This window comes from Macaca fascicularis, chromosome 10, assembly GCF_037993035.2.
Source record: "Macaca fascicularis isolate 582-1 chromosome 10, T2T-MFA8v1.1".
Taxonomy (NCBI): domain Eukaryota; kingdom Metazoa; phylum Chordata; class Mammalia; order Primates; family Cercopithecidae; genus Macaca; species Macaca fascicularis.
In genome coordinates, this window is record NC_088384.1 from 105,062,423 (window position 1) to 105,080,259 (window position 17,837).

A 17,837-nucleotide genomic window follows, 5' to 3' on the forward strand; every position below is an offset into this window, starting at 1 on the left:
TTTGTCAATTTTGGCTTTTGCTGCCGTTGCTTTTGGTGTTTTAGACATGAAGTCTTTGCCCATGCCCATGTCCTGAATGGTACTACCTAGGTTTTCCTCTAGGATTTTTATGGTATTAGGTCTAACATTTAAGTCTCTAATCCATCTTGAATTAATTTTCGTATAAGGAGTAAGGAAAGGATCCAGTTTCAGCTTTCTACTTATGGCTAGCCAATTTTCCCAGCACCATTTATTAAATAGGGAATCCTTTCCCCATTTCTTGTTTCTCTCAGGTTTGTCAAAGATCAGATGGCTGTAGATGTGTGGTATTATTTCTGAGGACTCTGTTCTGTTCCATTGGTCTATATCTCTGTTTTGGTACCAGTACCATGCTGTTTTGGTTACTGTAGCCTTGTAGTATAGTTTGAAGTCAGGTAGCGTGATGCCTCCAGCTTTGTTCTTTTGACTTAGGATTGTCTTGGAGATGCGGGCTCTTTTTTGGTTCCATATGAACTTTAAAGCAGTTTTTTCCAATTCTGTGAAGAAACTCATTGGTAGCTTGATGGGGATGGCATTGAATCTATAAATTACCTTGGGCAGTATGGCCATTTTCACGATATTGATTCTTCCTATCCATGAGCATGGTATGTTCTTCCATTTGTTTGTGTCCTCTTTTATTTCACTGAGCAGTGGTTTGTAGTTCTCCTTGAAGAGGTCCTTTACATCCCTTGTAAGTTGGATTCCTAGGTATTTTATTCTCTTTGAAGCAATTGTGAATGGAAGTTCATTCCTGATTTGGCTCTCTGTTTGTCTGTTACTGATGTATAAGAATGCTTGTGATTTTTGCACATTAATTTTGTATCCTGAGACTTTGCTGAAGTTAATAGCACGCACTTCTTAGGGTACTCGTGAGGATGAGTGAAATGAAATTCTGTGAAGCGCACCAAGCATTCAGCAGGTGTGAGCCATTGCATGTTCTAGGAGCTCTGGATTAGTATCAGTTGATTCCAATTTGTTTTCCTAAATATAGGCCTTTAATACTACAAAAAGGTAAAAGATTATAGAGAAAGATAGATGACTGGTACAAACAAGAAAGCTTATACTAAGGATATGTTTTAAATGCCAAATGCCAAAACATAACTTTACTTTTATCATCAGTGGGTTTTTGTTTGTTTTTTGAACTTGCAGAATCATTCCCATTTATGTCCTGTGTCCCTGCACGTTGACATAACAGGATGCTTTGTTCTAAATACTTGACTGTTTTTGAAGTACTGCTGATGTTGTGCATTGTGTTTCAGGTAATTTGGTGAGTGGTGGAGTGGATAAAAGACAGATGGCCAGCTTCCAAGAATCGGTTGGTGAGACCAGCTCACAGAGTGTAGTTGTAGCTGTGGACAGGTAATGATTTTATTCTTCAGTGACCCTGAACCACCCAGTGGTTTGGTGGCCTCTCTATAGTTACTGGACATGAATGATTCCTAATTTGTTTAACTGATACAAGTGTTGTTACCTACAAATTGCTTAAGCGTCACATTTATTTGCATTTTGACCTTTTAGAAAAGTTATAACTTTAACATTGTGACAAATTATGTCAAAAATAAGAGTTTATATTGATGTTTAAATTACCTTGTTTCCTTAGTAGAGATTATTTTTTTAAAAATCACAAGAAGAGTTTAGGATTAAAAACCTACCCATGCTCACACCTGTAATGCCAGCACTTTGGGAGGCTGAGGTGAGCGGATCACGAGGTCAGGAAATCGAGACCATCCTGGCCAACATGGTGAAACCCTGTCTCTACTAAAATACAAAAAAAAAAAAAATTAGCCGGGCATGGTGGCACATGCCTGTAATCCCAGCTACCGGGAAGGCTGAGGCAGGGGAATATCTTGAACCCAGGAGGCAGAGGTTGTAGCGGGCCAAGATCGTGCTATTGCACTCCAGCCTGGGCGACAGCGTGAGACTCTATCTCAAAAAAAAAAAAAGAAAAAAAAAGCCTACCCACGAATGAGAGTTGGCTGAGTTGACAGGTTCCTTTTTTTTTTTTTTCTTTCCCCTCAAAACTTTTCTATTATTTCTCTTTACTCAAAACTTGACCTAAAAGTCCAGGAGAGCTATTTCCCATAAAGAAGCTTCGTACTTATTAACAATCACTCTCCGTTTCCTTTTCTTTCCTTCCCCCATTCCTTAGTCACTGTAACCTGATCTACAGATTTGCCTATTCTGGATATTGTCTCATTGTCCATCTTTCCCTTTTTATTTTATTATTTTAATATTCATCATATTCTATTAACCACGTGGTTTCCTTATACCAACATCTTTCCCTTTAATTCTATCCTTTTTCGACTCGTATGTTGCCTCTGTTGTTAAGTGCGTATAATGTCATGTCTTTTTTGTTCCCATCTTCTCCATTATTATGGCCTTCTTTGTGTTAAATAGATATTTTCTAGTATATCATTTTACTTCTGGTCATTTCTTTTACTGTATCTTATGTATTGATTGATTGATTGATTGATTGAGACGGTCTCGCTTTGTCACCCAGTCTGGAGTGCAGTGGTGCGATCTTGGCTCACTGCAACCTCTGCCTCCCAGGTTTAAGCGATTCTTCTGCCTCAACCTCCCAAGTAGCTGGAATTACAGGCATGCACCACCATGCCCAGCCAATTTTTGTATTTTTAGTAGAGACAGTGTTTCGCCATGTTGGCCAGGCTGGGCTCGAACTCCTGACCTCAAGTGATCTACCCGACTTGGCCTTCCAAAGTGCTGGGATTATAGGCATGAGCCACTGCACCTAGGCTTCCCCGTCTTTTGATGTGTCACTTTCTCTTCTGCTCACTCTAGGCTTTTCTGCTTTCAACTCAGTTCACTTTCCTTGAACTGTTCTGTACTTCTAATACCACGTCGTTTATTTCGGTGGAGGTGTCAGACCTGATGTTTCCTCTCTGCCTTGTCTGAGAGTTTGAGAAACTTCATCTTACAAATCTAATTAAAAAGAAAACTGTGTGACCAGAGGTCATCTGGCTTTTATGCCCAGTGCTAAGACGGAAGCAGAATTGCCCTCAGGCTACCAAATCTAATGTTTATTTTTTATTTGTTTATTTTTTCTTTTTTGAGACAGAGTCTGGCTCTGTTGCCCAGGCGGGAGTGCAGTGGTGCAATCTCGGCTCACTGCAACCTCTGCCTCCGAGTTCAAGTGATTCTTCTGCTTCAGCCTCCCAAGTAGCTGGGATTACAGGTGCCCGCCACCACGCCCGGCTAATTTTTTGTATTTTTAGTAGAGACACGGTTTCACCATGTTGGCCAGGCTGGTTTTGAACTCCTGACCTCAAGCGATCCACTCTCCTCGGCCTCCCAAAGTGCTAAGATTACAGGTGTGAGCCACCACACCCGGCCTAATGTTTATTTTGTCTGGAATTATCTTCCTAGAATTTTTACTGGATCTACCAGACTGGATGGAAATGCAATAGGTATGTATTTGACTTACCTGTGACAACTGCAGAAGCCTCATGCTGTGACCGTCTGACTGTTCCTAACGAGGCTTTGCATGTGTTGTCGGGTCTGGCCTGTAGTTGACTTTGTCCGCTGGCTGTGTGCTGTGTCCATGGATGAACTGGCTTCCCCCCACCATCCTCGCATGTTCAGCTTGCAGAAGATTGTGGAGATATCATACTACAACATGAATCGGATCCGACTGCAGTGGTCTCGAATATGGCATGTGATTGGAGATCACTTCAATAAGGTAACTCTTCAAATTTAAAAACCATTCCTGTTAAAAAAAAAAAAAAAGTGATAAATAATTTGCCCAGTCTTTTAGATGCCTCTAATTCATTTTCCCTGTGGAGTCAAGGACAGCTTGATAGGAATAGTATCACACTTATATATTGGTAGAATTCATGTAGAATGAATTAAAAATTCAGTGGTATTGAAAATACTTTAATATCCCACATGAAGGATGTTGGCTAAGACTACAAAGATTATTACAGTCACTGGACAAATACACTGATGTTTGGAAGCATTGTTAAATGAAATCCAGAAAGGCCTTTTAAATAACCTAATGTTAAGTTACGTTCCAGGTAGTTTCACTCTTCAGTGTCACTGCTTCTTGTATTCTGGCACCCATTGCCACCATTCTTCTGAAACTTTTGTTGAAAAAATTAATATTTGGGCCAGGCACGATGCCTCATGCCTGTAATCCCAGCACTTTGAGAGGCCAAGATGGGTGGATCACGAGGTCAGGAGTTCGAGACCAGCCTGGCCAACATAGGGAAACCCCGTCTCTACTAAAAATACAAAAAAATTAGCCAGGCATGGTGGTGTCTGCCTATAATCCCAGCTAATAGGCTGAGGCAGGAGAATCGCTTGAATCTGGGAGACAGAAGTTGCAGTGAGTCGAGATTGCACCACTGCACTCCAGCCTGGGCAACAGAGCAAGACTCCGTCTCAAAAAAAAAATAATAATAATAATTGTTTTTAAATCAGTAACAAGCCAAAGACACGTCTGGGTTCTAAAACTGACAACTGTTGGGTATAAACCAGACTGAACTTCTTCCTTGTTATCAGAGGTTTTATTATATACATACAGATATATGCACACATGTTGAATAAATAAAATGTCAGATATGTGTTTTATCACAGCAAAAAAAACTGGGAACAAAGTGATCAAAAGAAATTTACGTGGCTGGGGGCGGTGGCTCACGCCTGTAATCCCAGCACTTTGGGAGGCCAAGGCGGGTAGATCACGAGGTCAGGAGATTGAGACTGTCCTGGCTAACACGGTGGAACACCGTCTCTACTGAAAGTACAAAAATTTAACCGGGCGTGGTGGCGGGCGCCTGTAGTCCCAGCTACTCCGGAAGCTGAGGTAGAAGAATGACGTGAACCTGGGAGGCGGAGCTTGCAGTGAGCTGAGATTGCACCACTGTACTCTAGCCTGGGCGACAGAGCTAGACTCCGTCTCAAAAAAAAAAAAAAAAGAAAGGTATGTATGTATGTATTTGTGATGTCATTTGCCTCTTAAGGGAAACGTAATAACTTAATAACAGCTTCCTACCAAAACACATTTCATGATCTCAAGAAAATTTTCTCAAGCCTGGAGGTGAAGAGTTATAATACTAATGCTTAAAAATAGTGTTAGTAAAAAAAAATCCAGAAATTCTGTACATTGAATAGAGGAAAAAAGTAGTCTCCCAATGAGGTATAGAATAATCAATGGGGTGCTGGTAAATGATTCGTAGCATCTACCAGTTTCTGCATGTAAATACCCTGCCACAGCCAATTTAAAGTTAGCCATATGATGTAACTAGGGAAGTGATGGGCACCCCGTCACCTCTTGTAGACAGGTGCTAGTCTACCACACCACTCCACTAAAATGAAGCATTGTCATATGTAGGCTTGCTTCCAACTTGGTGCATCAGCTAATGAAAGTTCCTTGTTTTTCCATCAGCTCAAATTAAGGCACCTTACAGCACAACATCTGTTTTACAAAATAATCTGAGTGCTTCATGCTGGGCAGTGAACAGATGAGACCCCTGCCTGCATGGAGCTCACCCTCATTTGATGATAAAATAACTGATGGGAAAGGATCAAGCGTGTCATACATCAGGGTTATTGAGAAAACATGGTCAGGGAAGGTCCCTCTTTGGAGGTGGCCTTGAGAGGCACAGGAGCCTATGGATGACCCAGAGGAACTATTTGTTGAGTGGATGGTATCACTTTAAAGAATCAACTAACTCAACACCATCTTTCCCACTATTCTGAGTAAACAAATTCCTAATTGGATCAGTTGAAATAATTGATATGAATTTGCTTGAGAAAGAAAATGTGAATCATTGTCATTACTGTACCTTGTATTCTTGTTCAAGCATGTGACAGCTAAGCCAGAACAAACGCTGCTCATTTACTCCACAAGATCATTTGGCTAGCAACTGTGGAATCCTTTGTTCTCTCAGAAATTACTAGCCAAAAGTGTTTTGGTAAACGTTTTCCCAACTCTTTAAAGTCTGCATTTTGTGTTCATTGGGACTTCTGTTTTGGGAGGGGAACGTCAGTTTACTCAAGTTACTTTTCCCACCTGTGATTCTGTTGTGATGACTCTTCGTGTGCCAATTCTCAGTATGTATGGACCACTTACGGGCAAGGTTGGGACATAGGGTGGCAGGTGGGAACCAGACATTTCATTGTCATCAGCTTCATTACAGATGTTTATTTAATCAGTGCTGTTAAGCACCAGGTCATGGAAAACTCAGGAACTCTTTTTTTGAGACAGTTTCACATTGTCGTCAGGCTGGATGGCTGTAGCTCGATGTCCTCTCATTGCAACCTCTGCCTTCCAGGTTCAAGCAGTTCTCCTGGGACTACACACATGCATCACCACACCCAGCTAATTTTTGTATTTTTAGTAAAGACAGGGTTTCACCATGTTGGCCAGGCTGGTCTGGAACTCCTGACCTCAGGTGATCTGCTCCCCTCAGCCTCCCAAAGTGTTGAGATTACAGGCGTGAACCACCACATCCGGCCCTCACTCTGGAACTCTTAACTTTCCACCTCCTTGGAAAGATGTTCTGGGGCACTTAAGAATCTTGCGGATTTGAAGAAGTGTAGATGGCTCAGTACAGCTGTAACTTAGCCCTCAGGTGCTGGCAGGGTTGTTCGCACAGTCACATGATTCTCTTGAACTAGGGGTACAAGCCGTGTGTCCTGGGTGAACAAAGCTGCACACTAAGCATGGTGTGTATGCCTGGAGCATCTCTTTTCCCTGGATTTTTAAGAAGGGAATATTCTTTTTGTTAGCCTCTAATTACATTAATATACTCCCCTTTAAACAAAAATTACAGCTAAAACACCTTTGGCCACCCTCCTCCACACATCTGGCCCTCCCCAGAGCTAATTATTCTTACCAGTTTGATGTGTATCTTTCCAGACATTTTTGTTTTTATGTACATACGTATGTACTCATAGAAATATTACCGATAATATTGTCTTGGTTTGTTTCGCTTCTTTAAAAAAAATATTATACATGGCATTTTGTAACTTGTTTCTTCCACTTAGCAAGGAATCGTAAAGATTTAACCATGTTAGCATATGTATATTTGTTCTCTTTTAAAAAATTGTAATAAAATACATGTAATAGGCCGGGCACAGTAGCTCACTCCTGTAATCACAGCACTTTGGGAGGCTGAGGCAGGCGGATCACCTGAGGTCAGGAGTTCGAGACTAACCTAGCCAACATGGTGAAACCCCGTCTCTACTACAAATGCAAAAATTAGCTGGGCGTGGTAGCGGATGCCTGTAATCCCAGCTACATGGGAGGCTGAGGCAGGAGAATATCTCGAACCCGGGAGGTGGAGGTTGAGGTGAGCCGAGATCATGCCATTGCATACCAGCCTGGGCAACAAGAGCAAAGCTCTGTCTCAAAAATAAAAGAAATAAAATAAAATAAGATAAAAATAAAATAAACATCTTAACAATTTTAAGTGCGCAGTTCAGTAGTGTTAGGTACACTCAACATTGCTGTGCAGCAGGTCTCTAGGACCCTTTTCATCTTACGAAACTAAAACTGCATACCCATTAAACAGTAACTTCCACTTTCACCCTCCTGACCACAGGCAACCACCATTCTACTCTGTGTCCCTAGGAACCTGACTACTCTGGGTACCTCATATAAGTAGAATCACGCTGTTTGTCCTTTTGTGACTGCCTTATTTCATTCAGCATAGTAATGTCTTCAAGTTTCATCTGTGTTGTAGCATATATCAGAATGTACATCCTTTTCAAGGCTAGCTTTATTCTCTCTCTCTCTCTCTCTCTCTATTTATTTATTTATTTATTTATTTGAGATAGCGTTTCGCTCTTATTGCCCAGACTGGAGTGAAGTGGCAAAATCTTGGCTCACTGCAACCTCTGCCTGCCAGGTTCAAGCAATTCTCTTGCCTCAGCCTCCCAACTACAAGCAATTCTCCTGCCTCAGCCTCGCAAGTAGCTGGGATTACTGGCACCCACCACCATGCCTGGCTAATTTTTTGTATTTTTAATAGAGACAGTTTCACCACGTTGGCCAGGCTGGTCTTGAACACCAGACCTCAGGTGATCCACCCACCTCAGCCTCCCAAACTGCTGGGATTACAGACGTGAGCCACCGCGCTTGGCCCAATTTTTATTTTTTTTATTTTTATTTTTATTTTTTTTGAGACTGATCTTGTTCTGTCACCCAGGCTGGAGTGAAGTGGTGCCATCTTGGCTCACTACAACCTCCACCTCCCAGGTTCAGGCAATTCTCCTGCCTCAGCCTCCCCAGTAGCTGAGACTACAGGCATGCGTAACCTTACAAAGCTAATTTTTGTATTTTTAGTAGAGACAGGGTGTCGCCGTGTTGGTCTTGAACTCCTGGCCTCAGGTGATCCTCCCGACTTGGCCTCCCAAAATGCTGGGATTAAAAGTGTGAGCCACCACACCCGGCCACAATTTTTCATTATTACAAATGATATTGCTGCATTATATTTGTTAAAAATAAAACATTGGCTGGGCACGGTGGCTCATGCCTGTAATCCCAGAACTTTGGGAGGCTGAGGCAGACAGATCACCTGAAGTCAGGAGTTAGAGACCAGCCTGACCAACATGGTGAAACCCCGTCTCTACTAAAAATACAAAAATTAGCTGGGCTTGGTGGCGGGCACCTGTAATCCCAGCTACTCATGAGATCGAGGCAGGAGAATTGCTTGAAGTGGGGAGGCGGAGGTTGCAGTGAACTGAGATCATACCACTGCACTCCAGCCTGGGTGACAGAGCCAGACTCCATCTTAGAAAATAATAATAATAAAATGAAATTTAAAAAAAAAGAAGAAAATAGCGCATTTTAAATGTGTATTTAATTAACTATGCAATACTGATTTTGTCATTACACTTAAATAAAATTGGAGAGATCATAGCCAAGAAATAGCATTTTCTTTTCTCCTTAGGTGTGTTTTCCCTGAATGTTTGTTTTGAAGGCAGGCTGTCTGTCTTTGCTGTTGAGAGACCCACATCAGTTGTTATTACACTATACCTGTTTCATATCAGTTCCTGTTCTTGCTCAGGTTGGCTGCAACCCTAATGAAGATGTGGCTATCTTTGCTGTTGACTCATTAAGGCAGCTCTCCATGAAGTTTCTTGAGAAGGGTGAATTAGCCAACTTCCGTTTCCAGAAAGATTTTCTGAGGCCCTTTGAGCATATTATGAAGAAAAACAGGTATGTGTTTTACTCTGGAAGACCCGTGGTCAAATTCCCCGCGGGGGCTCCCTGAAGCCCTCCTAACACTAACCACATGGTTAATTTTTTTCCTCCCTTGTCAGTGGAAACAAATAGAATAAATAGACTGTGATTCACGTAGATTTTCCGTAAATAAATCACTAAAATCTATGTGTAACCTTTCCTAGGAGGACAGATGTCACCCTGCAACTTGTAGAAAATATGTCATGAACCCCTGTTGGGGCTGGTGCTCAGGGAGGTTAAAGAGCGAGCCATTGCAGAAACATCCTCAAACCAGGATAAGAATTGTGTGACCCAGCACTTCTCCCCCAGGGAGGTCATAAAAGATGTCAGGACACCAGACCCTATGAAGCAGCCTACTGTTCATTTATTCACTTGGCCTGTACTTATTGAGGCCTGCCATCTGCTAGGTACTATAAAGAAGACATTTTAGGCCGGGCGCGGTGGCTCAAGCCTGTAATCCCAGCACTTTGGGAGGCCGAGACGGGCGGATCACGAGGTCAGGAGATCGAGATCATCCTGGCTAACACGGTGAAACCCCGTCTCTACTAAAAAATAGAAAAAACTAGCCGGGCGAAGTGGTGGGCACCTGTAGTCCCAGCTACTCGGGAGGCTGAGGCAGGAGAATGGTGTAAACCCGGGAGGCGGAGCTTGCAGTGAGCTGAGATCCAGCCACTACACTCCAGCCTGGGCTACACAGTGAGACTCTGTCTCAAAAAAAAAAAAAAAAAAGATATTTTAAAATCCCTGTTTTCGGCGGGGCACGGTGGCTCACACCTGTAATCCCGGCGCTTTGGGAGGCCAAGGCAGGTGGATCACCTGAGCAGGAGTTCGAGACCAGCCTCGCCAACATGGTGAAAACCCGTCTCTACTAAAAATACAAAAATTAGCCGGGTGTGGTGGTGGGCACCTGTAATCCCAGCTACTTGGGAGACTGAGGCAGGAGAATCGCTTGAACGCGGGAGGTGGAGGTTGCAGTGAGCCAAGATCACGCCTTTGCACTCCAGCCTGGGCAACAAGAGCGAAACGTTGTCTCAAAAAACTAAATAAATAAAAATGAAACAAAATTTCTATTTTCATTCAGCCTCAAATAGTTGCACCTGGGTGTGATGGGCATACAGGAGTTCATTACATATTACTCTACTTTTCTCTGTGTTTTAAACTTTCCATAATAAAATTTTAAATCTCTGTTTAATTCCAATAGAAAAACAAATAAATATCAGTGGTGGTAATGTGCTCTGAAGGGCATTATGTATATCAAGGTAAGGGGATAGGGACGGAAGCTCTCTTTCATCCAGGGCAGCCAGCTAACATGTGTTTGGTAAGGGGACCCTCAGGAAAAGGCCTGATGGAAGTCAGGAATAAGCCAAGAGTGGCCATATGCTGCCTTGGCATCAGAATTATGTACGAGGAAGAGCAAAAGCAAAAGGCCCGTAGCAGGTAGTGCTTGGCATAGGTAAGGAGGGCAGTGTGGTTTGAATGGAGGGAACAAGGCAGGTAGTAGAAGGTGAAGTCCCTCCCAGTGGTAGCAGTGTACCTAGTTCACATAGGAGCTGTCAGCCATTGTCAGCACTTTGGCTTGCTCTCTGTGAAAGATGGAAGCCATTGGAGGTTTTTTGTTGTTGTTGTTGTTTTGTTTGTTTGTTTGTTTTTGTTGGAGATGGAGTCTCGCTCTGTCACCCAGGCTGGAGTGTAGTGGCGCGATCTCGGCTCACTGCAAGCTCCGCCTCCCAGGTTCACACCATTCTCCTGCCACAGCCTCCTGAGTAGCTGGGACTACAGGCACCTGCCACCACGCCCGGCTAATTTTTTGTGTTTTTAGTAGAGACAGGGTTTGACTGTGTTAGCCAGGATGGTCTCCATCTCCTGACCTCGTGATCCACCCGCCTCAGCCTCCCAAAGTGCTGGGATTACAGGCATGAGCCACTGCACCCAGCCTGCCATTGGAGGATTTTAAGCAGAGAACTGAAATGATCTGACGTATTTTAAAGGACCACCCTGAATTTATCCCTGGAAAATGAGGAGCAATAGGATGAGGTAGGAATCCATTGTAGTTGTCCAGGTTTGGACCAAGGTGGGAGCAGTGGCAGTGATGGATTAGATTCTGTGCACATTTGGAAAGGGAATCTTACCATGTGCTGATGAATTGGCCATGGAGCATAAAGGAAGAGATGTCAAGGATGACTTTTGGACCTAATTCCTCTTGTCTGCCACTCCCCTAAAAGTTGTACTTCAGATCAGCCTGGATCTTTTTTTTTTTTTTTTTTTTGAGATGGAGTTTTGCTCTTGTTGCCCAGGCTGAAGTGCAATGGTGCGATCTCAGCTTACTGCAACCTTTGCCTCTCAGTTTCAAACAATTCTCCTGCCTCAGCCTCCCAGGTAGCTGGGATTACAGGCGTACACCACCATGCCCAGCTAGTTTTGTATTTTCAGTAGAAATGGAAACCATGCTGGTCAGGCTGGTCTCAACCTGACGTCAAGTGATCCACCTGCCTTGGCCTCCCAAAGTGCTGGGATTATAGGCGTGAGCCACCGCACCTGGTCTTTTTTTTTTTTTTTTTTTTTTTTAAAGAAAATGGAAGTGCCCAAGCTGGATGCCAGAGCAGGCTGTTAGGGTAGTGAATAAAAGGGCACCAGAAAAGTTTCCTTGATGTGTCTCTCTTCTGGTGTCTGTATGTCTGCTTTATTGCTCATTTTAAGAGAACCAAAATTAAACCCAGAGTGTGGCATCACCCTTTAGCAAATACACAAAAATATTTTCCTGCCTTTGGGAGCACCATTGAGAGTGCCTGAGGAGACCGAGTCCTCACATGGCCAAGCCACGTGTGCAAGCCTGATTGCATGGAAGCCCTCATCTCCTAACTCCAGGCCTTCCCTGCCTGTCCTATTCCCATTTGAAAAGGGGCAGGGTGAGTTTAGAATCACATGTTGTCAGGCACTCTCAGATACTATCAGTGGAACTGTAACTTACTGTAACATTTCCAAAAGCATTTTGGTGATATGTGTCAAGAATCCTGATATTTTTGTGCCCCTTTGACTCAGTAATTCCACACAGAAAATAGTTTTCTAGAAAAAAGCAGAAACTAAATGAACAAGTGTTAAAGTAAATGTTGGTACAAGCACAACATGGGATATCGTTTCACTCTTAAAAATGTTCACAATGTTTGGCCGGGTGGGGTGGCTCACGCCTGTAATCCCAATACTTTGGGAGGCCGAGGCAGGTAGATCAGCTGAAGTCAGGAATTCGAGATCAGCCTGGCCAACATGGTGAAACCCCGTCTCTACTAAAAATACAAAAATTAGCCGGGCGTGGTGGTGCATGCCTGTAATCCCAGCTACTCAGGAGGCTGAGGCAGGAGAATCACTTGAACGTGGGAGGTGGAGGTTACAGTAAGCCAAGATCACGCCACTGCACTCCAGCCTGGATGATGAGAGAAACTCCATCTCAAAAAAAAAAAAAAAAAAGTTCATAATGTTTATAATGTGGGAAATGACTAATAACAGTTTAGAGAAAAGGACAGGTTGTAGAATTGGACAGACAATATAATAGGGATAGTTAAATGTATCTCTCCATATGAAATACCATATATCATGTAAAGGATTTTTTTTTTTTTTTTTTTGAGATGTCTTGCCCGGTTGCCCAGGCTGGAGTGCAGTGGTGTAATCTCGGCTCACTACAATATCTGCCTCTCAGGTTGAAGCTATTTTCCTCCCTCAGCCTCCCAAGTAGCTGGGATTACAGGCGTGCACCGCTATGTCCGGCTAATTTTTGTATTTTTATTAGAGACGGGGTTTCACCATGGTTGGCCAGGCTGGTATTGAACTTCTGACCTCAAGTGATCCACCTGCTTCAGCCTCCCAAAGTGCTGGGATTATAGGTGTGAACTACCACACCCAGGCAAATTTTTTTTATCATCCTTTTTCTGCGTTTTCCAAAACTTTTACTATCATCCTATCTTACTTTTAACAATCAGGCAAAAAACATAATAAATATAGTTTTGTCAAAAAGTTGCTTTATTCTCCATGGAGAGACAACCATGAATTCATTTTTATTATATATGGAAGTTACTTATGTTGTGTAGTCAGTCCTTTGTTATCTGCAGGTGACATGTTTACTTTGTGAACTTTCAGCTAATTTTTAACTGTTTTGACTTTCTCCTTGCCTTCTCTAAATGGCCTTTCCTATTATCGGTTAGTGTGAGCCTGGAAGACAAACATGAATGTCATTCTAAGCCAGATAAAACTTGAAAGTCATGAGCCTGGGATACAGAGGTTGTAGAGTCGAGGTCGCTCTCCTGCATTCCAGCCTGGGCAACAGAGTAAGACCTTGTTTCAAAAAAAAAAAAAAAAATCGAAAATCAAACCTGCAATCCCAAGGCTACTGTACTGATTTTTAAAACTAGTACTATCGAAGTTATAGGCTTATATAGCTTTCCTTCTTGCTGTTTGTGAGATAATAAGGTTCCTCCATAATCGTATGTCTTAACAGGTTGTGAGACAATTGCGGCTGTTCCAGAAAATCAGCCATTTTCTCTACAAGTTTTGCTTTATAGTAATTTAGGCAAACATTGCACCTTAAATTATATATGTATGCTCCAGTCCACATACATGCGTTTATCGATAGGTATATCCCTGCCCCCAAATCTAAGAAGATACACACAAGAATTTAGTAATGATTATCTCTAGGTGGCAGAATTATATTATTTGAAATGTTTTTGGCCAGAAAAACTGACCAACAGTGACTTAAACCGCAAGGCTATTTATTGTTTTCGTAACAGGAAAGAAGTCAGAGGCAAGCATTCAACTTTGGTTCCATGGCCTGGATAGGGACTATTTGAGACCCAGGCTTTTTCCTTTTGTTCTTCCATTCAGAGGGTCAGCTTTTCAACCTTGAGTTTATTGTTTCGTGATTGCAGGATGGTGGTTGTAGCTCTATGCAGCATGCTAGGTTTGGAATGAAAGTCAGAGGAAATGGGGCAGAGCCCAAATGTGAATTGCTATGTGCTATAAGAAATGTTTAAGTGCTGCTTCTAAGGGATGTTCATTTCTCTTCCCATTCTCCAAAGTACAGATGATATGGCCATCCCATTCCTTCCTCAGGTCTCCCACCATCCGGGACATGGTGATCCGCTGCATCGCCCAGATGGTGAACTCCCAGGCAGCCAACATCCGTTCAGGCTGGAAGAACATCTTTGCTGTGTTCCACCAGGCAGCCTCTGATCATGACGGGAACATTGTGGAGCTGGCCTTCCAGACCACTTGCCACATTGTCAGTAAGTGGCTCTGTTCCCTCCCTACTGATGTCCCACCTGCACGTCTAGAAGGGTGTCACTTACTTGCTGTCTATTTTACTGCCTACAGGGACTTCCCTACCTTGGCTCTACTATGATATAGTAATGTGCCAGGCAGTGTTTTAAGCACTTGATGAGTATTAATCCTCATTTTAACTCGTTTTGACTTTCTCCTTGCCTTCTCTAAATGGCCTTTACTGTTATCAGTCAGTTTGGGTCCAGCAGATAAACGTGAATGTTATTTCAAGCCAGATGAAATTTGAAAGTCAAATCAATCCCAAGGCCACTCTAATGACTATAAAAGAAGTACAGTCAGTCCTCATTATTGGTGGATTCCGTGTATGTACTCACTAAAATGTATATACATTAATAACGCCACAACCAGTACTCATGGTGCTTTTGTGGTCATTTGCCAACGTGTGCATGCACAGAACAGCAAAAACTTGAGTCACCCAAGGCGCACATTCCCCGTTGTGGTGGAAGAAGGTGGTGCCCTGCCTTCTTGTTTGAGCTGCCATGACATAAACAAGTGTGCTTTCTGTGGCCTATCGAGTGCCATGTTTTTTTACATTTTTGTGCTTTTTGTTGGTGATTTATTTCACTGTTTAAAATGTCCCCCAAGCATAGTGCTGAATGCTGGGTAGTGTTCTACGTGCAGAAAGACTGTGATGTGTCTTATGGAAAAAATATGTGTGTTAGATGAGCTTCCTTCAAGAATGAGTTACAGTGCTATTGGCTGTGAGTTCAGTGTTAATGAATCAACAATATCTATTAAATAAGGAGTCTTTTCATCAGGAACACACATACAACAAGGTTATGTCTTGATCAGCTGATGAAAATGTTCTGACCAGAGACTTGCAGGCATCTAGCTGCCTATCTCCATATTTTCCCTAAGAGCCATGGTTCAGTATTCTTGAATTCAGTGTTTATGGCAACTTTATAGAATGTAACTCTCATGAATAGTGAGAACAGACTATCCCATTATTTCCCCCATGTTACTAAAGAGGAAATTGAGGCACAGAAAAATAAATATAACAACTTGCCTGAGGACACACAGTTTGGATGTAGTAGAAACAGGACTTGCACTCGGGCAGTCCAGCCCAGCGTTAGTGCAGTGTCCGCCTCCTCTGGACTGACCAGGAGTCCTGGGTTCTGCCTGCAAGCATGTAACATGATGTTTACTTCATCTCTATGGAAATTTGTAGGCATCGACTCATCTTTGCACATAGTTGGCATTTAATAAATGTTGAATGAATGGGTATTTGGGCCTTTACGTCATTGCTTGAGCTCAGGAAGATTGTCTAGCCCAAGTTGTACCCAGTGTATTCATTCCTGAGTAATTTAACAAGAAAAACTGTCTTCCAAAGATACTGACATGCTTTCCTTAGATTTTCACAGTTAATTATCTCTGATATATGTGTGTATGTATTTGTGCGCACGTGCCTGTTTTCATCCCCATTTCTAAATCCTGATCTTATGATAAATGTGCCTTGTGTTCCCCCAGCAACTATTTTCCAGCACCATTTTCCTGCAGCCATCGATTCCTTTCAGGATGCTGTGAAGTGCTTATCAGAGTTCGCCTGCAACGCTGCTTTCCCTGACACAAGCATGGAAGCGATTCGGCTCATCCGCTTCTGTGGCAAATACGTCTCTGAGAGGCCTCGGGTTCGTTTTTCCCCACCTTACTCAGATGGGCAGTGAAGGGAAAAGGTCATGAAGCAGAAATTCTTGCTCCTAACAAAGAGCTTTCCAGCTGCTCTTTTAGAAATGTATGTTTACCCTAAATTAGGCGTTTATTTCAAAATGCTGCCATGGCAGGGAGTTAGGCCTTTTCATTATCTGGTATATGTGAAATTCTGTATTTTATTCATACTGAACCTATGGTATTTTACAAATTGTTTTTGCAAAAGTTACTTGTATTTTAGCTTTTGTATTTTGGCAAAGCTCAAGAAGCTAGACCTTTCTATTTGAAAGAAAACAAACCTCCCTTTTAGGAAATGGCATTATGTCTTTGTAATGTGCCTGAGAAATCATATTTAAAAATCACCATTTGTTTTCTCCTGAAAATCATGGGGTTCTTTTTTTGATGTGTCTCATCTTTCTAAAGAGGCCTATTTGGTTTAAATGACAGAGTCCCAAAACACTGAAATAGGCTGAAAACAAGTCCGTCTAAACTATGATGTCCTGTGTAGATCTCTACTTCAGTATCCTTTACAGAAAGAGCTGTAAACCTCTAAGGTGAGATGTCTCATCCCTTACAACAGCTCACTAAGATGTGATGATAATGGGATCCAATGTTGGTTGAGCACTTAGTACTTGTTGGGCACCACTCTAGATATTTTCTGTATGTTGATTCATTTAGTCCCCACGTCAGACCTATGAGACGTAATTATATCCCATTGTACAGGAGAGTTAACCAAAGCACAGAGAGAAATTGCCTAACATTAGATAACAAGAGTTGCTAAAGAAATTTCAGTACCACTTCAAGAGTGGTTACAGAGCAGAGGAGTCAAAATCCCAGAAATAGGGCAGAGAGTAGGGCTATACGTGCAGACTCTAGAGACTGCCAGGTCCTAGCTGCATGACCTTGAGCAGCTTACTGAAGCTCTTGATGCCTCACTTAATTCATCTATAACCCAGGACCATTGTTTCTACCTGCCACTTGGAATCCTTGTGAGAATTGTTAATCCATGAAAAGAACTTTTAACAGTGCTTGGCCCATAGCAAGCACTCAGTCAATAGTAGCTGCGGATGTTATTTTAAGTAATATGTATTACAGTAACATTCCAGAAAGACCTAAGATAATGAATTATCCTGGATATTTTGTCAATACCATTGACCTTTAGAGCTCTTCTTAGTATAATACCTCCCACCCCCAGGACTCTTGTGATCTGCCCCCTTCAACTTGTTCTAAAACCCGCAGAGGTCCATAGGTTTGTACTGGGAAGCTGCTCATATGCCCTTTGGGACAGATAATGTCTTTGTGCAGTCTGCTCCCACTGTACCCTTGCTGAATGGAGATTTTTGGGAGAGAAAAATGTGTGGGGCCTTAATCGGTATATAGTTCCCTTTCAGTTCCTTCCTTTTGCATGATTAGTTTACACCTGAGATGTGATTTTCATCATAGGTGCTACAAGAATACACAAGTGATGACATGAATGTAGCTCCTGGTGACAGAGTCTGGGTCCGAGGCTGGTTCCCCATCTTATTCGAACTCTCCTGCATCATTAATAGATGCAAGTTAGATGTACGAACAAGGTAACCATGTTCCCGTGTGGTGGCCCCTTACATCACTGAAGTGAACCTCAGTCACTTGCTTACCTGAC

The 17,837-nt window shown here is 42.5% G+C and overlaps 1 protein-coding gene across 4 annotated transcripts in view; it reads left to right on the forward strand.

The window, feature by feature from the left end:
* Positions 1–17,837, forward strand: part of ARFGEF2 (ARF guanine nucleotide exchange factor 2) — a 114,678-nt gene that overhangs the window by 72,526 nt on the left and 24,315 nt on the right. For all 4 annotated transcript variants that reach the window (XM_005569307.5, XM_045363090.3, XM_005569308.5 and 1 more), the window contains 7 exons: positions 1,278–1,377; positions 3,403–3,443; positions 3,546–3,715; positions 9,048–9,199; positions 14,321–14,493; positions 16,016–16,176; positions 17,639–17,769. In XM_005569307.5, coding sequence (XP_005569364.3) covers positions 1,278–1,377; positions 3,403–3,443; positions 3,546–3,715; positions 9,048–9,199; positions 14,321–14,493; positions 16,016–16,176; positions 17,639–17,769 — 928 coding nt within the window. The remainder of the gene's footprint in view (positions 1–1,277; positions 1,378–3,402; positions 3,444–3,545; positions 3,716–9,047; positions 9,200–14,320; positions 14,494–16,015; positions 16,177–17,638; positions 17,770–17,837) is intronic.